We start from the raw sequence: 17353 nt of genomic DNA on the forward strand, positions 1-17353 counted from the left end.
AATGCCGATGCATAGTAGCGATGAAATCATGCGTTCAAGCAACTCTATTCAAAGACATTAGTGTGAAGATAAAAAGAGAGAAAGAGAGAGAGAGAGCTATTAATAAAATTTTACAGATGAGCGGTACAATGGGTCGCTGTTGAAACAGCTTGCGTAAAGTAAACGATCTTAAGTATTTGCAAAATCTTTTAAAAGGGTTATGCAGAATTGAGATATGAGAAATAGCAAGAGAGATCTATATTCTGAGAAATTTCTATAAATTGATTATAATTTATAATAATTTTTGCATAACGGAAAACTTTTCTTAACTTCCTATAATGAATGATATGCATGTTAAACACATGTTTGATTACACAAATAAATAAGGATTTGAGCTTAAGTATTGGAAATGAAAATAACCGTGCATTTAAATTAATTTGCAACTACGCACAAAGTAGATGCTTGATCGTTTGCACATATTTTCGCGTCTGTATAATCGAATCGCCGATTGTGAATTATTCAAGCGTTACATTCGATATGGTATGATAATGCAAAAGAAATATAAATTTGTCTTGCGGGAATTCCTCTTTTTCACGTTGTTACCGTTTTTTATCTACTAAAAAAATATACGTTGTCAACTGACAATTAACGAGACCGACATGCGAATGTTAATCATCATGAAAAAATGAATATTGCGCGATTTCCTATTGCTGCAAGTAAGTTCCTTGAAGCAGTGGGATATACCGTTTCTGAATGCGCGTCATTGGTCAATAAACTTGCGGTACGCACGTTGCAGCAGACAGAACAAACGCATTATGCGCGCGAGCTGTATGATTTCCTTAGCGAACCGGTATTCGAGCTCTTTGGATTGACGTGACATAGAAACGCGTCAGAAAGGAAGAGAAGAATCGGATAAGCTCTTAGTGACATACATTCGAATATCCTAGCATATATTTAATTTTGTGTCTCAAAAACTAAAAACTAAGGGCGATGAAATTGGCACTAATCCCTCTATTCAATACTTTCTTTTGCTCTTTTTAGTATTATTTTGTGCATTCTATATTATTTTATATATAATATTTATTTTTAATGATCTGGCTTATGATATTAATGCCATATGGTTAATTAATTAATTAAGTTATCAAAAGTTATTTAACTAATTTTCTTTTTATTATAGATTATTACAGATTGTCAAGTAGACTGTAAAATAAGCATCAATATGTATAGTTATATATGCTACATTCAACGTGAGACAATCATGTTGGTTGTGTCATTGACCGTGAACGTTTGTAATATAATCCGTTGCTAAAAACCACATGAGTATAACTGCTCATTAATACTGCAGCTTATACAATCTATTGTCTCATACATTACTATATATATAATGATATGGCAATATACAGTGACATAAGTATATCTCTCTGTACCATCTGTCTCATAAAAAAATCTCGCTTTTAATAAATTTACTTAAACTTGCTTAACGTATGCAAAGATTGAATCAGGCATTGCAAAAAGAGCATGTCCAGTATTGTTATATTAGATTTACAGATACTTTGTTGTAAGTAGATATATGTATATTAAGTAACACACACACACACACATAAAATAAAATAAAACATAAAATAAAAATCAAATACATATTGCGAAAAATGAAAGCAAAGATTTATATATGATAAAAATTTTAATGTGTTGTCCATGCTTCTCTTGATTCAGATAATACTGATGCAGCATCCATTGGAAGGATGCACGACAGAATCTAAATTAATAATCTTTTAAAGAAAGAAAGAGAAAGAGAGAGATAGGGATCGGAGCAAGTGCACGCCGGGAAAAGTGAAACAGCGAAGAAGCACGTGTCGCAATAGTAGGTGAAACTGCAGTTGGGTCATTACGGACCCTTGATAGGCGATAGAATAGCGCGTGTGATGCACGCGAGATGCGGTCACGTGTCCGTGCGTGTACTAATATGTACATGAATGCTCTAAAACGAATGGGGGGGGAGGGGAAGGGATGATGCGTCGTAATTGCGCCGTTAAAAAGACAAATCGTCGGCCGGCGGTAGCATATTTCGTAAGGTGAATTTATTGACGGTCATTTGCATGATCCTGAAGCAATTGTTGGTTTCACAAAGTCGGTCGTTCATTCTAGAAAACGCGTACATGTGTGACAGTGATGTAGGAATATAGATAGCTCTGACGGTTTATTATGTAAAACCTGGCGGGTCGATAATTCATGTGTCAATGAAGCGTAATGTGAGACACCGATAATAGGAGGATGTCTGGCTGCGTGTTGCAAACTGGCATTTCATTGTACCCTTTTCGCATAATAATGATAATAATAAGAATAATTGAATATAGTTGCGTAAATAAGTGGTAGCGATTATGATTTCGAGAGTTTTAGTTTTGCATTCTGAATAATCGAAGAAAACGATTAAAGAAATGTGGGATTTGACTGACTCCCCGTGCAAATTAATCCTTATTTAATGAAAACAATCTTTGCTCAATTATTATCGTTTGTTTCTGTCATTATATTTTTGCGATAATATTAACTTATTTAATTCATTTCACTGTCTTAGAATATAAAAACCAAGCTAATGGAGAAATATATTGATTATGCGGAGAATTTAAATAAAACATTCGGTAAAACGTGATAAAAGCGAAATAGTGCGTCTAATTCATTTAATATATGTCATGCATAATTTTTAAATATAATATCTAGAGAAAAGTATACAATAATATATTTATAAAAATGCTTATTTAAACAAAAGTTTGTATAGTTTTGTTAATTAGGCAGAAATTATTTATATAATTACAATTTTTTTTTTTAACATTGCTTTATACACTTAAATATCATGCTTATTTCATCTTAGGAATGACATTTACAGGAGTGATGTTTACAGGAACTATTTACAAAGTTTGCGGTTTATTTAATATTGCAGTTTACTTAATATCGTAAACTGTGAGATAAGAGAGGAGGTATTAAATTAAATTTAATGATTGTAACAGTTGTAAACAACTAAACTGCTAAGTTCGTGATGGTAAATTAAGTTGAATGAATGCTATTTTGAGGATAGCATCGAGAAACCGGTTATCTATGTCCTAAAATGAGAAATGTTATGTAAGAGCACTTTAACGACGTTGCATCGGCCGATGTCTTAGGAGCCATTATACAATTGATGTAACGTTCGGTTTTACGAAATCTCGCGCGATTTTACGATTTTCGTAAGCTGCGATTCTTTTTCCTTCGACAAACAATAATATACCGCGTGTCTAGCAGTTACGAGGAAAGTCACATTATGCCGAAAAACATAACGTCGTGCGATGATTCTCTCGCGTAGCGTCTATTTCTCGATTCGATAACAATACATTAATCGAGTTATAAAAACAGTGAAATGAGATTATTATGTATAGTTCTATTAAATAATGGTATAATCGACGAGAAGACGAACTCTCGCGAAGATGCAAGTGACAATAATTTTTTTGTCAGGAGCTATGCGCAACCAATCAAAGAAACTTATTTGAAATTTTATATTTGTTTTTTGGTGGCTATGAGTAGTCGTCTTTTCGCCACATGCTTTACTAGATAATCTGCATATTTCACGGACGGTTGAACCGTGAAAAAAGTGGTTGGGAACCGACAAGAAGGAAATTCGTGGCGACGCCTCCCTATCGTTTGAAACTGCGTTGCATACATATATCTGGGATAGCTTCTTCTAACGAAGGATCGTTCGTGCATGATGGAATCATACGGTTAGTTGTTGTCGAACCGTTAGTCGTAATTACACGCCGGTCTTTCTTTTTTCTTTTTTTCGGCCTCTGCTCTCGCTCTCTTAGTGAAAAGTCTGACGTGCGATCGATCCATCATCCGTTTCTCGCGCCAACAACTTGGTTCCGCTTACACTTGGTTCCGCCGTGCCGCATGGAAAGTCGAAAAGGCGATTGCGGTTTGCGGTGCATTTTATCGAGACGGATAATGACACCGACAGTATTAATAATCAGAAGCCGAACGCGCAAATTGGACAGGTATGAAAGCGTGTCGGCACTGACGAAAATCGTATTTGACCGCGAGAAAACGATATTATTAAATCGCCGCAGTGGCGATCGTGAAGATATGTTCGAGCGAATATAATTCTGATGGTGCTGAATGACATTTTTTACATATTCGCGATTCACATAAGAAATAAGAAATGATTTATACATAGATTTGTTCGTAGTAATTTAGTATTATTTTTCGTATACCTTTCTATAAAGTTCAAAAGAAAGAACTCATATTTATGAAAGGATGCTGCAGTGTCAAAGGATTGACACACGTAGATCGGTCAATTCAATCCATGGTCGAATCAATTTGTCACCGCGGATTAGTACGACGACGGAAAAAAGAAACAAGTTTAACATGATCGTTGTCCGTCACGCCAAGCGTTTGCGATTGCGCGTGCTTTTCTAACGATGTAACTCATTGCCATTGAGTAATGCCAAGTGGCAGTTCGACCTATCATTAGAGGCTGCGAAAATGGGTGGGTTCTTCCCGTTTCTTTTTTCTTTATTTTTTCTTTCGTTGTGACTATATTGAATTATATCAGACGTGTGCGAACCGGTTCGTACGCAGAAGAATGCAGATTTCAGCAATTGGCAAACCGCGCATCTTGCGCAAGAAAATTCCATGCTACTCAATTAGAACCTCGTGGATTTAATGGCGATATAAAAGTGAGAATTTCTTTTTATGACAAACTGCGAGTTTTCCTTCGATATTTTTCTTGCAAGTGAAAACGCCACAGATACATGTGATGCTAATAATAAAATTTGGCAGTCTGTCTATACGATGATGTCGCATATCAAACTGTCCTGAAAACTTATATGTACCCAGACAGCACAAAACGTCCTCAGGATCATCCTGAATATGTCCAATGTATTTGAATATTTAAATGCGTTTATATATTATGAGATTTTGAAATGAAAACACTTAATGCTCACGAAATAAAATGATTCTTTTCAGTTAACTTTCTACAATGAATATCAGTGCGCCGCCGACGATCAAGATGTCTAATATCTACAACAACTCAGCAGTGCGATTCTGGCATTTTCTATTCTACGATTTATCCGGCAAGTTTATATTACGCAAGATTTATTAAATTTGAAAAGAATTGTGAAATTATCGATCAATGGCAATGACACAAGATAGTATATAATTATGTTCTATTACTCGTGTTCTTTTGCATCCCTCCTCGTTGCATAAAATATCAAACTAAATTATGTTACAGAATTATAGATATTGTAATGTATATCATAAATTTTATTTCATTATACTTTAATCTTGCAACTTTCAATGATAATTTTCTTTGATCTTACTTTGATCTCTTATATCGTATATCTTACAATATAGATTGTTATATAAATATTTGATTCATAGAAGTAGAGAAGAATCAATATTGTCATGAAATTCCATTATTTATAAGTAGAATTAGGAGATAATGCTTTGTAATTGTACGTCAATTGATAATAAAAAAGAAAAAATGTTCAAAAGAAAGAGAATAAAGTTGTATTAACCATCTTTTACGTAAAAAATTTTTGAAACTCGTTTTATTAATTGAGAGAAAGTAAATTTATTTTAATTTATATTGGAATAATATATTAAAAAGTTACATTGATAAAGAAAGTCAAGTGCAAAATATAAATCGAGATTGCTATTTTTTATTTAATCGCTATTTCGTTCTTTTCAGATCCTCGAACTAGAGACTGGTTTCTCATACCGTCACCCATACCCGGCCTTAGTATCATAATTGGCTATCTATATTTTGTGTTATCATGGGGTCCGAGATACATGAAGCATCGGAAGCCGTACCAATTGAAAAATATCCTAGTCATTTACAATTTTCTGCAGATTATTATCAGCACGTGGTTGTTTTGGGAAGGCTTGACCGGTGCATGGCTCAACGGCTCCTACAACTGGAGATGTGAGCCCGTGGACTTTTCGTATTCCCCGAAGGCTCTGAGAGTGCGTAAATGTTGTATTCTAAATATATAATTATTAATTTGTTAAATTTTTGCGTTTCTAATTAATTGTTAACCAATCACGATTATCGAAATACATTCGCATATTGTTTTGTTGATAATTTGAAAGATTACTACATTACCGTTTGTAATTTTCTCACGTAGCACAGTAAAATGTGTTCTGTAACACAGTGCAAATATACAAAAACATTACAATTAAATTTTTGTGGAACAATTGAAGTCAATTATATCTCTATCCGTTTCTTGCGCGATGTTTGTTATAGATTGCAAGAGGTGTTTACATGTATTTTCTGGCGAAACTCACGGAGCTCCTTGACACAGTGTTCTTTGTGTTGCGCAAGAAAGAAAAGCAAATTACGTTTCTTCATATGTACCATCATACCGTGATGCCAATGATATCGTGGGGCGCTACGAAATATTATCCCGGAGGCCACGGTATTTTTATAGGTATGTCAGGGTAAGGAATAATATAACGATCATAACATCTCGATCTTCTGTCTTTTCCTAATAGGATTATCTCTGTACCATTCGTTTTTCATAGTTTTAATAATCAAGAACCAATTCACACATACTGACTCGATATGTATTCGCTTGCAGGAATCATTAATAGCTTTGTGCACATCATCATGTACACTTATTATCTATTGGCAGCGTTGCTACCTCATTACCAGTATCAACGGTATCTTTGGTGGAAGAAGTACATTACCACTTTGCAAATGGTAAGAAGTAAACATAATAAAATGTAATAAATAAAAGCATCGTTACAACTTTTTTTCAAAATTTCGATTTTTGCTTATCTTAATGATTGATTTAATTTAACATCGACCGTTTGTTGTCACGAGCGGTTTTATCATATATTTATAAAATAGCGATCTTTGTTCGATTTACAGACTCAATTCTGCCTGGCCTTCCTGCACAACTGCCAATTATTATTCTACGACTGCGACTATCCGAAAATTTCGTTAGTCTTTGTTCTGCCAAACGCGGTGTTCTTCTACTTCCTGTTCTCGGATTTTTACAATAACGCTTATACCCCGAAGAAGGAAAACGACGACTCAACGCCGTCGATCCAGAACTCGGACAGAGCGAACGGCATCGCGGAGAAAGTGAGCAACGACCAGATACCAAACGGAAAAGGGAAAAGCGACTAATTGGAAACAGCTAAGAATATGACGCGACCGCAATGATACGCGACGCCACTATCATTCCGCTCTTTCACTTGAAGAATCGCAACTGCAGTCTCTATCCCGTTAATTTTGCCGACGTGTCAGAACTGTAAATAATATTCAGGGAGAGTCAAACGCGCACAATGCAAAAGTAAATCGTAACGACCGAGAAGATGACCAGACATTGGCGCAGATCGAGTACATTTAATTATTCAGAGATCGAATTTTTTTAGTCTTTTTTTACACAAACTAAAACGATCCATCTATTGCGCATCTTTTATCCTGTATTTTTTTATCTTTAGTGCATTCTTATATTATAATGAAATTTTGACAACTAAGTCAAACTTCTGTGCATAATTAGCATGTAGGATATCTCAACTATCACATAGTAAAAGATGAATATCATAAAATTCTCTGTTACGCGAAGCTCATAATTTCAGCAGAATTTACAATATGTATTATGTCATTCTAAGAAAAGCAATATTGCTTTTATACAGGAACAGTTAGAGATCAAACATTCCATAGATCTCAAACAATCGATAAAACATCACATAATATATGCCGAAAAAATATACTCACATATATTTAAAGCTTTACTATTGTCGTAATCCTCGCTTCCGAATGGTCGGTTTACTAACTTCATGCCCAGCATGAATTCATTGACATAACGCTTATAAGATTATGCAGATTAAGAGCGCTATTCTATAAACGGTTACCATTAGCTGTAAGTTTTGTAAATCGTTGCGCATGTTTTTTGACATATCAAAATACGTGCGCAACGACATTTACAGAACTTACAGCTATCGGTAGCCATGTACAGAATAGCGCCCTTAGTCATAATCGTGTAATTGCAAATTGAATTGTGTGTGTGTTTTGGATCGTAAGGAGGATACGAACAGAAACGCAGGAATACGGATCACACTGTGATGGCAAGCTAATACTTTTGTACTTTCAAATTCGCAGCGTATCTTGCGACATAAACAATGCATCTAATATGACTAAACACTCGACTAGAGCCAATCACGATACTAAGATATAGTACTAATGAATATCGCGTGCCCTAGGTATACAATTTTAGATAGTTATTTAATGAATAAAAATTATACCAATCGTTTACGGGTGCTAATGAAAATTTTAGAAAGATATTCAAAAGAGCGTATCCAAAGATTTATCAGAATATAGAAATCATATCGATAGAGTTAATCATACCGATATATATGGACAAAATATAGACAACAATTTAATTAAAACATGCCAATCAAAAGCATTTTTAAGAGATTCAATAATATTATTTTTGTTGTTGCATGTATGATATACGATACATTGCAATGATAAATGCAGAGAGAGTGTAGTGTATAAAGATATATACTATATATATATATAATCAATTTTAAGCTATTTAAATTACAGATTTTACGTTTGTTGAATACTGCCAAATTTATCTTGAATTAATCACACAAATTTTAAGAAGCAAGAAATTTTTAAATTAAACCTTTTATTGAGTTTCTTCATTAACAGAAATTGGTTGAAAAAAGAACTTATTGTTAGAATCCTGTTGATAATATCTTCACTAGGAATGATTATCATAGATGTTCGTACACACACATACACACACACAAACAACATTTTTAAATAATGATTTTCGAAGTTACGCGTTAAATGTGTTCGGAACAAGTCAATAATCAAATATATATCAAATGATTGTAGACATTATTAGGAACAAAAGGTATACAAATAATTAATACATGACATAATTGTCATTTTTTGAATAGAATAATACGCGGTAATGTAGGTACAATATTAAAAATGATTATAAACTTTAATTGTCAATTAAACGAACGAAGTTACGAAAAAAGGACTTTTAAAGTATTGCTCTTTTGGTTACATTCTTTGAATGAAATCGTACGTAACATCTAGTTATATTGCAACAATTAGATAATATCCAGAAAATAATATTTCCTTATTAGTTGTTTAACGGAGTATTCAATTGAATTTGTTTTTGTGACTTGACTTTTCTTAGTTCAACTAACATGTGTTCTTTTTTTCTGTCTGTGGCTGGAAATTTTTTTCAAATTTTGGTTATTATATTCTCTTTTTTAAATGAAAAATTGATTATTTTAAAAATATATTCTTCAAAATTATTTGTTTAAAATTTTAAACTAATATATGCTCTTATTACTTATAAATATTTAATAAACTTATTATTTTTATATTAAATTAAATATTTATCAAAAAAGTTTCTTTTATATTGTTTGAATCATCTTGATGCGCAAATGCGTATTTGTGGGCGCTGCGACTATTCTATTAGTTATTGTCTATTTGTTCATTAATCTTATTCTTAATCTTTAGAGAAAAAAAACTTGTAGAAAAGATAATTTCAGATACGCGTCGGGAAAAAACGTTGATAGTTAAAATAATGAGTCCAAAGAAAATGGCTTTAAGCTTGTTTGCTAATCGCTATGAGTATCCCGTGGTAAATGCCACGACTCCCTCTTCGCCTTCTTTTGTCTAATTTTACATATTGATAATGCTTTCGTATCCAGAGATACGGATAATAAAATATACGTAGATTTTAAGGTTTATTGGAGCATGTCTTATTTTTTGGAAATACTAAAATGGGGCTTCTAATGTAAATAATTATTACCTATCCATAATTACAATTATTATATCTCTTCTAGTTTAAACAGTCTCTCTTCCAAGTGATCTATTTTCGAAAAGTCGCAATTTCAGAATTGTCGATCGATTGCTCAAAAACTTCGATCAAAATCTCGCGATCTCGAACGAATGGATGGGTTATTATATCGACCGCATTTTTGTATCATATAATGTACGTATAATTTTTGTTATAGAATAAAAGTGTATATCACTAATATCACGATATTAATGCCGTTGTAATTCTTGAATTTACCTTTGACGTTTAACAGTCGTGAAACTTCATCTTTGATTATTGTAGAACAGAATCAATAACATAATTTATATATGTAAATTTATATATTTTAATTTAATTAATTTAATTTCTTCAATATCTCATATTTATATGTTATATGTAGATACATTATTGATAAATAAAATCTTGCATATACATTTATCGTGATAATTAATGCTAAATATGGGATATAGACAAAATTTTTTAAGTATTTAAATATATATTTGTATATATAAGATTTCCCTTATTTAAAACATATCTAATACAAAAGGACAATAGTACATACATTGTACATTATATATATATATTATGCATCTATATTTAATTGATTTATATAATTACAATATATATATACCTAGGTAACAAGCGCAAACACATCATTTTGACAATTGATATCATTTGGATGACGAATGATGTTATTTTAACGTCAAATGATGTGCACTTGCTACTTGGGTAGAGAAAAGTTACAGAACACGATTTAATTCAGCACACAGAGAAATGTTTAACATAATACTATTTATACATACGTATTGGTAATTGCACACTAGAAATTAAAAGATCACAAGCAATTGCTTTCATATTTTAATATTTTTGTTTTTTTATATATAAATAGAAGTAACGAAAATGTTACCATGTGCTTTGAAAGACAAATATATATTAAAATAATACACTTATATATAATTAATACGACAAGAGATTATGAAAATGGCAATTGGTTATGAGATTAATAATGATGTTTATGTGATGTGACAGTTTTCTTGTAAAAATATTTGTAGTACATGTACATACAGATGAAAAAGCTTAAACGTATACATGTTCTATAAACTATATAGTGTGGGCCACACAATTGAGACGGGTTCTAGCCCTGTTCCGTTGAAAATACAACATAAGAAAAAATTTAGAGTAACGTAAATTGTGATAATATCTTAATGCTATAACAAAGAACAGGAAAAAAACGGATCACAAAATGTTTGTTATGTAATAGTGAAAGATTTGAAATATAATAAATCTAATAAATCTAATAATAAATAAATCTTTTTAAATAAGGCATATGCCTCATTCAGAAATTTCAAATATTTCTTTTTCGAGCACTTTATTCTAATAATTTTATACACAAAATGTTCAAAAAATCTATTTATGCAAAAAGAAAATATATATTTCCACTAAAGAAAAAGTGCAATTACACTTTTTTGGTGCATTGTTGCATTTATAAAAAAATAAGTTCAATAAACAAAAAGACTATTATTTTTCAACTTTTGCCTGTACCATTTCTTTCTATCTTCAGTGAAACAAGTGTTAGAACCCGTCCCAATTGCGTGGCTCATCTTTTGTATATCGTTAATCTTATATATTGTATGTATATCTATTGTATATCTATATACAGATGTCATTTTACATTGTAGAAGTGGATGATACAATTATAAAAGATTGCTGCACTGTAAGCTGCACATTTTATCAGAATATACCTTAACATTTCACCAAAATATGCGCTTATTATTTAAAATTTTAGATATAAATAAATTCGCGCGAAGGTAAGTCCATATTTTTTCATCGACTATTTGCAAGATCAATTTTTATTATTAGGCCGTCTTCGTCTTATACGTTTTTCGATAAAAATCACTGAACAAGTAAATGAAGATTATCACGTTCGTTACGAAGAAGTAGGTCAAAGCCTTCGGCATTCGGCAATCCATGGCCAATGTTAGTATTAGATAGAATAACATTATTCCAAATTGTATCTGAAATTTATGACAAAAAATTTTCATTATTAAATCAGATTTATGTAACCAACGTTTCTGAAATCTTTCTCTCTTAAGATTAAACGTCAGCAATTACAATATATTCAGCAGCATAAATATTAGCATAAATATTAGCATAAATACTCTCTACGAATCCTATTGTTATTAAAAATGTAAAATCTCTTGATTTTATTGACAAATTGATGAAATGATAACAATGAGATGCTGGATAAATTGTAAATAACTTTGGCAAATTAATCAATATTTTGAGAGATAATTACCAGTTGAATGCAAGTCATATATTTTTTCCACCAGAGGTATTTTCTGTACTTGGAGCCAAGTGACGCGATGAAATAATAACTGTACATAATAACGTGGACTATGGAATTCAAGAAAGCTACGATGACACCTTGTTCGCCAGGTAATAATTTTAAGTAACACCATGAAAAAATGGCTGTTATGGTGTGGTGATAAACATGAAGAAAAGTCACCTGGTTTTGCTTCTTTCTTAAAACGAAGAATACCTTCAAAAACAAAACATTATATTAGGATTTACATTTTTTTAAATAATTCTAATATACATTTTCCATAAATCTTTTTTTACGTTTTTCCAATATTTTCTTATATTATACGTATATTATTTAATTAATATTTAATTGACATTTAATGATTTCATTTAAGTGTAATTTTGATTATAACATTGTCAACAATTTTTATTACGATCTTAGTATAAAATCGCACGGTTAAAAAAATCATATTTAATAAAAAAAAATAAATTTAAAAACATTTAACATAATAACATTTTTATTAAGTATATAATTGTTTATTAAGTATGTGATATCTTAAGCGAGTATTTACGTTGATTTTGTGTCTCGAGCTTGATATTCCTGGTGTTACGTGCGTGAAGAAAAAAACGTTTTGTTTTTTTTTAAACAATTCAACTCATTTGCAGTTATTGAGGTAATCAAGACAATGTATGAAGTTGACAAACACTTAAAGATATTCGATTTAATAAAGCGCTTCGTTCGTATTTCAAAATACAGTTGGTTACGATTGCTTTTGTCGGTTAAATGACGAAACAATGGTGTAACTTTTAAACGATAACGGAAGCACGATAACGGATGCGTATAGTCTTGCGAAATCTTTGTGAATCAACTAAGGTATATTAAATATTTTAATTATTAATTTATTAATTAATTTTATTTGTATATAAATATTCACTTACCGTGTCCAGGAGTTCGATGATTTTTGCGAAGAAATACCACCATGCGCCTCGTAATAACTATTTGTTCGAAACATATACATACTATCGTTAAAAAATGTTTACTATTTATTGAAAATTGTTAAAATTTAATCTAATTTACAATTATTGAAAATTACGAAAAAGATGCCTACCGCTGCTTGTACATGTTTGGTTTCTGCATCAGGCAGAAAATGAGAACCGCATCCATGAGAAGAGAAAATGTTTAATATTAAATGTTTAATGTTGACATTCACTGTCTGAAATCGGTGAGTAATTTTTACAGATTATTCTGCATCAAATCTTATAATTTGTTATGCATTTAATGATAGAGATACGGAATCATAACAAAATTAAACTTACCAGAGATGTCAACCATATACTGAAGAGCACTTGAAACGCGTTATATACGATCATAACGGTATTCAGCTGAAAGGCTGATCTTTTTTCCATCATTTTTGGTCCAGCCTTCAACACGAATATCAAATATGCACTGACAATACATATCAGAGGACCTGGAGACCCCATTAATGGCCAGGTGTCTACTAATGGATCTATCATGGAAGAAAATATAATTTGTTTATTTTTTACAAAAATAATAAAACGCGTAAAAAATTTTTAATTAATAGCATCTGTGCAATATAAATAATTTGTTATATTTTATGTATGTGTGTGTGTGTGAAAATTATTATTAATTTTGAATTATTTCAAAAATAAATAAATTATCAAATTTGGAATATTTATTTTGACTAAATAAAAAGTGTTTTTATATTTTACTTTATGTGTATATTTCAGACAGAATTAGACCATTCTTGTGTCCAAGTAGTGAAGATAGATTGTAAAACTTGCGTTTAGATTATTTATGAGTAAATTATCAATGCAAATATCAACTCATTTCTTCGTAATTTCGTGCTATTTATAAGTGCTATAATTTTGATTTACGTTAAATCGGATAATGGAAATGATGTAAATACATGATAATAAATATTTATGACTAATATTAAATAAATGAATAATAATAAACTAAGCTTTCTTTTGTAAAAATGGATAAATTGTATATATTCATTAGAATATATGAAACTAATTGCTAGAATGCTTTATCTTTTTTAAAAATAAAGTGAGATACTATGCAAATGATACAGTTACATTACACTTATGTAACACTTTAGCGTTAGAGATAATGTAATATTATACACGTAAAATAAAATAGAATTCTTGTATCCTTCGATTATTTATGAAATTTGTCTGACAAGCAAATGTCTTTAGAACACGTATATATTATATTTATTTGTCAGCTTCTCTAATTTTTTTTTTTGCGAGAGTTTAAAATAACAAGTAATTTCTTTTACACAAATGTAATATATAGCATTGAAGTTGTCCAAGTTGCATTTACATTTGTAAACAAATTTACTTTGTAAAGAGATTGCTTTTTTTGTTCTTCGTAAGTATGAAACGGTTAAATTATATAATTAATTATGTAAAAAAGAGAATATCGTACAAGAAAAATTTGACGCAATCGTACTGGACAGCATTAATATTCTGATGACATGACTACGAAAAATATTCTATGTTATATGAATAGATATAGAATTTTTGTAAAGTTTTAAGAATTGATCGTTTAGTACATTAAGAATTCATAATACATAGTACATAGTACATTTATGTTACGTTGTCCAAAACATCTTTTGTGAATAAAGTAGCATTCTTTTTTTAAATTGGCTTTCTTTATAGTGTTAATGAGCTCACCTTTAACATTCTTTAAAACGTCATTATAATTATTGACTACGAGTCGTATAAGATTAGCCATGTCGATGTCGTATTGATCAAATGTAAGCTATCTGAAATATGAGTAAAAAACATATTTGTTAAGTTTTTATGCTTATTATATACAGTTGAGTTTCAAAGGTTTATTCTCATTATTTTTCACCTGTAGAACTAAAAAAAAAACATATGAGTGAGAGAAAATTGTTAATTTTTCCCCTTTTCTCTTTTCTTCTGCTACAGTAAATAAAGATGATCTAAATAGCTCTATTCAAAAGCTAAACTCTATTTAAAAGCCAAACTTATCGCAAGTTGTAACATATTCTTAATATAAGATTTCTGCAAGTGATGATTATATTATTATTATAGGTTATTATATTGTAAGGTGAAGATTATTGTATAAAATTAATTTATCATTTTTTAATAAAAAATGATTTTTTTATAATAAAAAATAACTTTGTATATATTGTAGATTTTTCGAACTTTCCTAATATTTTAAGCTCACTCTTTATGTGGATAAAATATTTATTTATTTTTCTCAATTCTCCAATATGAATTTTGTAAACGCGATATATCTATATCTAATTAAATACTCTGTTCTATTACACAAAATTGCACGATTCGAAGCACTATTAATATCGGTACTATTACTAGTGTAAACAAAAAATTATTGTATCATTATTTATATGTAAAAATAAAATTATAAATGGTTAAAGTAATACAAATATAAGAATATAAGTAATCGATGTAATCGGTGTATTTCGTATGATTTGCGTTCGTGTTTGCAACAAAAAAATTTGAATTTTTTTGCAATGTACTCACTCTTTCTTTAACGAACGATGAACTCTTGCGATTATCTTGTGATTATTTTTAATTTTAAAATGCGGAAACTTTTCCGTAGCCTGTCCTTGGAGATCGATACGTTAAAATAAAAACAGAAACAGGGAAACCTCGATATACGATTTTCTTCGCGAGCGTCTCACTCGCGATGAGAAGAGAGACGCGTCCTACCAAAAACTGATCGTCCACTGTGGTGAGTACCCACTAAGATCACCGTCCGACAAATGTGTCTTTCGATCCCCACCTCGATTTTCGTTGCTTTCAATAACGCTATAAGTAGCTGATAATGATGATAGAAGCAAGGAAAAAAATAAGTTAATAGAAGCAAAAAATATAGCTTTATTTCATTATCTGTCGACCGCGGATTAATAAAATTAGGAAAAGGAAAAAAGAAAGAGAATGCATGAATGCGGAAGACAGTGATCCTTATACATAAAAGCGGTGAAAGGTGGAGAAGTGGAAGAGCATGCCAAAGAAAAGAAGGACACTGGAATAATGTGCGAGAATGACCGCGAAAATATATTTTACACGTGAAGATAAGCATTACAATTATTACAATTATTGACATAATTGATAGATAATAAGATATATGTGACATTGGCTATGTTAATAGTCAAGTTAATATAAGACAATAAAATTACATGTAATATTTAAGTTTAAAATTGAAAATAGAATTTCTTTCAAATTTTTTTTGATATTGAATGTTCTTGTTTTATCTCTTAACTTAGATTTGTAGCTCATATTTTAATAAAATTTGTAATTAATATCTTGACCATTAAATTAAAATTTTATTAAAATAAAATCTACTTAAAATTTCGTTATTTGTTAAAACGATTGCGAAGATTAACGCAATCTATTCTGTAATTATATATGTATATAATCCGTATATAATATAATATATTCTTTAAACGAAATAATGTGGACAAACTATTATTAACAAATGCGTTCTCGAAGTCACTTACCTCAAATGGAACTTTTAATTCGACGCTGTCCCGCGCGCGAATGTTACTAATTTTGCTTTTCGCTTTGAAAGAAAGTGCCAGCGGTATCGTATTCTTGCGACACTGCATCCATTAGATTTACATACATTCCAATATCTTAATATTTGATTAATAAAAGATTATCTTGAAATGAGAAAAGAGCCGAAAAAACAATAGAGGTCATTGTACACGTAAAAAAAAACAAAAGAGGTCATTGTTCATGATTGCATAAAAATCAATGACAATTTCCTTGAACTTTTATGCAAATGGATTAATTATACACACACTTCAAAGAAAATTTAAATTGTAAAGCTATAAATTTGTTTGAATGTTTATTTATCGTTTATTTAACCGGAATAAGTAAGATATAGCCATATATGGAAGAAACCTGCTTCAAGAAACGTAACGTGGTACAGATAATGTGCTATATAATTCAAGCCTGCCCAACCTTTATTAAAGTATGATCGAGTTTCATGGCCGATATTTATACATCAATCGACCACTGCATTTCCTTGTTTTTGTTTTATGTTTACAAAATAATGGAGCTCATTACAACGAAAAAAAAAAATATTGATATATTGCATCATTTGAAATTGAAAATTTGGTAAATAATGTTTGTAACAGCTCTCATTGAATCTTCCTCATGTTTCTTCCTTTATCAGGCTGCGGCATTAAGAAGTTTTAATCATATTTAAATAAGAAAAACCGCTTCATATA

At 30.5% G+C, this 17353-nt stretch overlaps 2 protein-coding genes across 8 annotated transcripts in view; one reads left to right on the forward strand and one right to left on the reverse strand.

The window, feature by feature from the left end:
* LOC115245265 (elongation of very long chain fatty acids protein AAEL008004-like) overlaps window positions 1–10028 on the forward strand; it is a 57248-nt gene extending 47220 nt beyond the window's left edge. For 6 of the 7 annotated variants that reach the window (XM_029823511.1, XM_029823520.1, XM_029823535.1 and 3 more), the window contains 5 exons: window positions 4969–5075; window positions 5693–5967; window positions 6248–6431; window positions 6582–6703; window positions 6875–10028. In XM_029823511.1, the coding sequence (XP_029679371.1) occupies window positions 4982–5075; window positions 5693–5967; window positions 6248–6431; window positions 6582–6703; window positions 6875–7135 (936 nt within the window). In that variant the 5' untranslated portion in view covers window positions 4969–4981 and the 3' untranslated portion in view covers window positions 7136–10028. Of the gene's footprint in view, window positions 1–3966; window positions 3999–4968; window positions 5076–5692; window positions 5968–6247; window positions 6432–6581; window positions 6704–6874 lie in introns of those variants that run through there. The other variant, XM_029823552.1, reaches the window with a different exon arrangement.
* Window positions 10029–10387: 359 nt separating this feature from the next.
* On the reverse strand, window positions 10388–16502 carry LOC115245322 (elongation of very long chain fatty acids protein 4). The gene is made up of 7 exons (XM_029823597.1): window positions 15639–16502; window positions 14802–14893; window positions 13419–13609; window positions 13211–13315; window positions 13041–13097; window positions 12097–12339; window positions 10388–11815 (listed from the first exon to the last, which is right to left on the reverse strand). Exons 2-7 carry the CDS (start codon window positions 14860–14862, stop codon window positions 11657–11659), a joined length of 816 nt encoding a protein of 271 aa, XP_029679457.1. The 5' UTR covers window positions 14863–14893; window positions 15639–16502; the 3' UTR covers window positions 10388–11656.
* Between the last annotated feature and the right edge of the window lie 851 nt (window positions 16503–17353).

Source organism: Formica exsecta, unplaced genomic scaffold (assembly GCF_003651465.1).
Source record: "Formica exsecta isolate Colony F162 unplaced genomic scaffold, ASM365146v1 scaffold122, whole genome shotgun sequence".
In the NCBI taxonomy this organism is placed as follows: Eukaryota; Metazoa; Arthropoda; class Insecta; order Hymenoptera; family Formicidae; genus Formica; species Formica exsecta.

Bases quoted from the DNA above. Each gene is read 5' to 3' on its own strand.
- LOC115245322 (XM_029823597.1), bottom strand. From the start codon at position 14,862: ATGGCTAATCTTATACGACTCGTAGTCAATAATTATAATGACGTTTTA. The intron at 13,316-13,418 runs GTAAGTTTAATT...CACCGATTTCAG, and splicing joins GTATATGGTTGACATCTCTG to ACAGTGAATGTCAACATTAA. The intron at 12,340-13,040 runs GTAAGTGAATAT...TTGTTTTTGAAG, and splicing joins TCATCGAACTCCTGGACACG to GTATTCTTCGTTTTAAGAAA.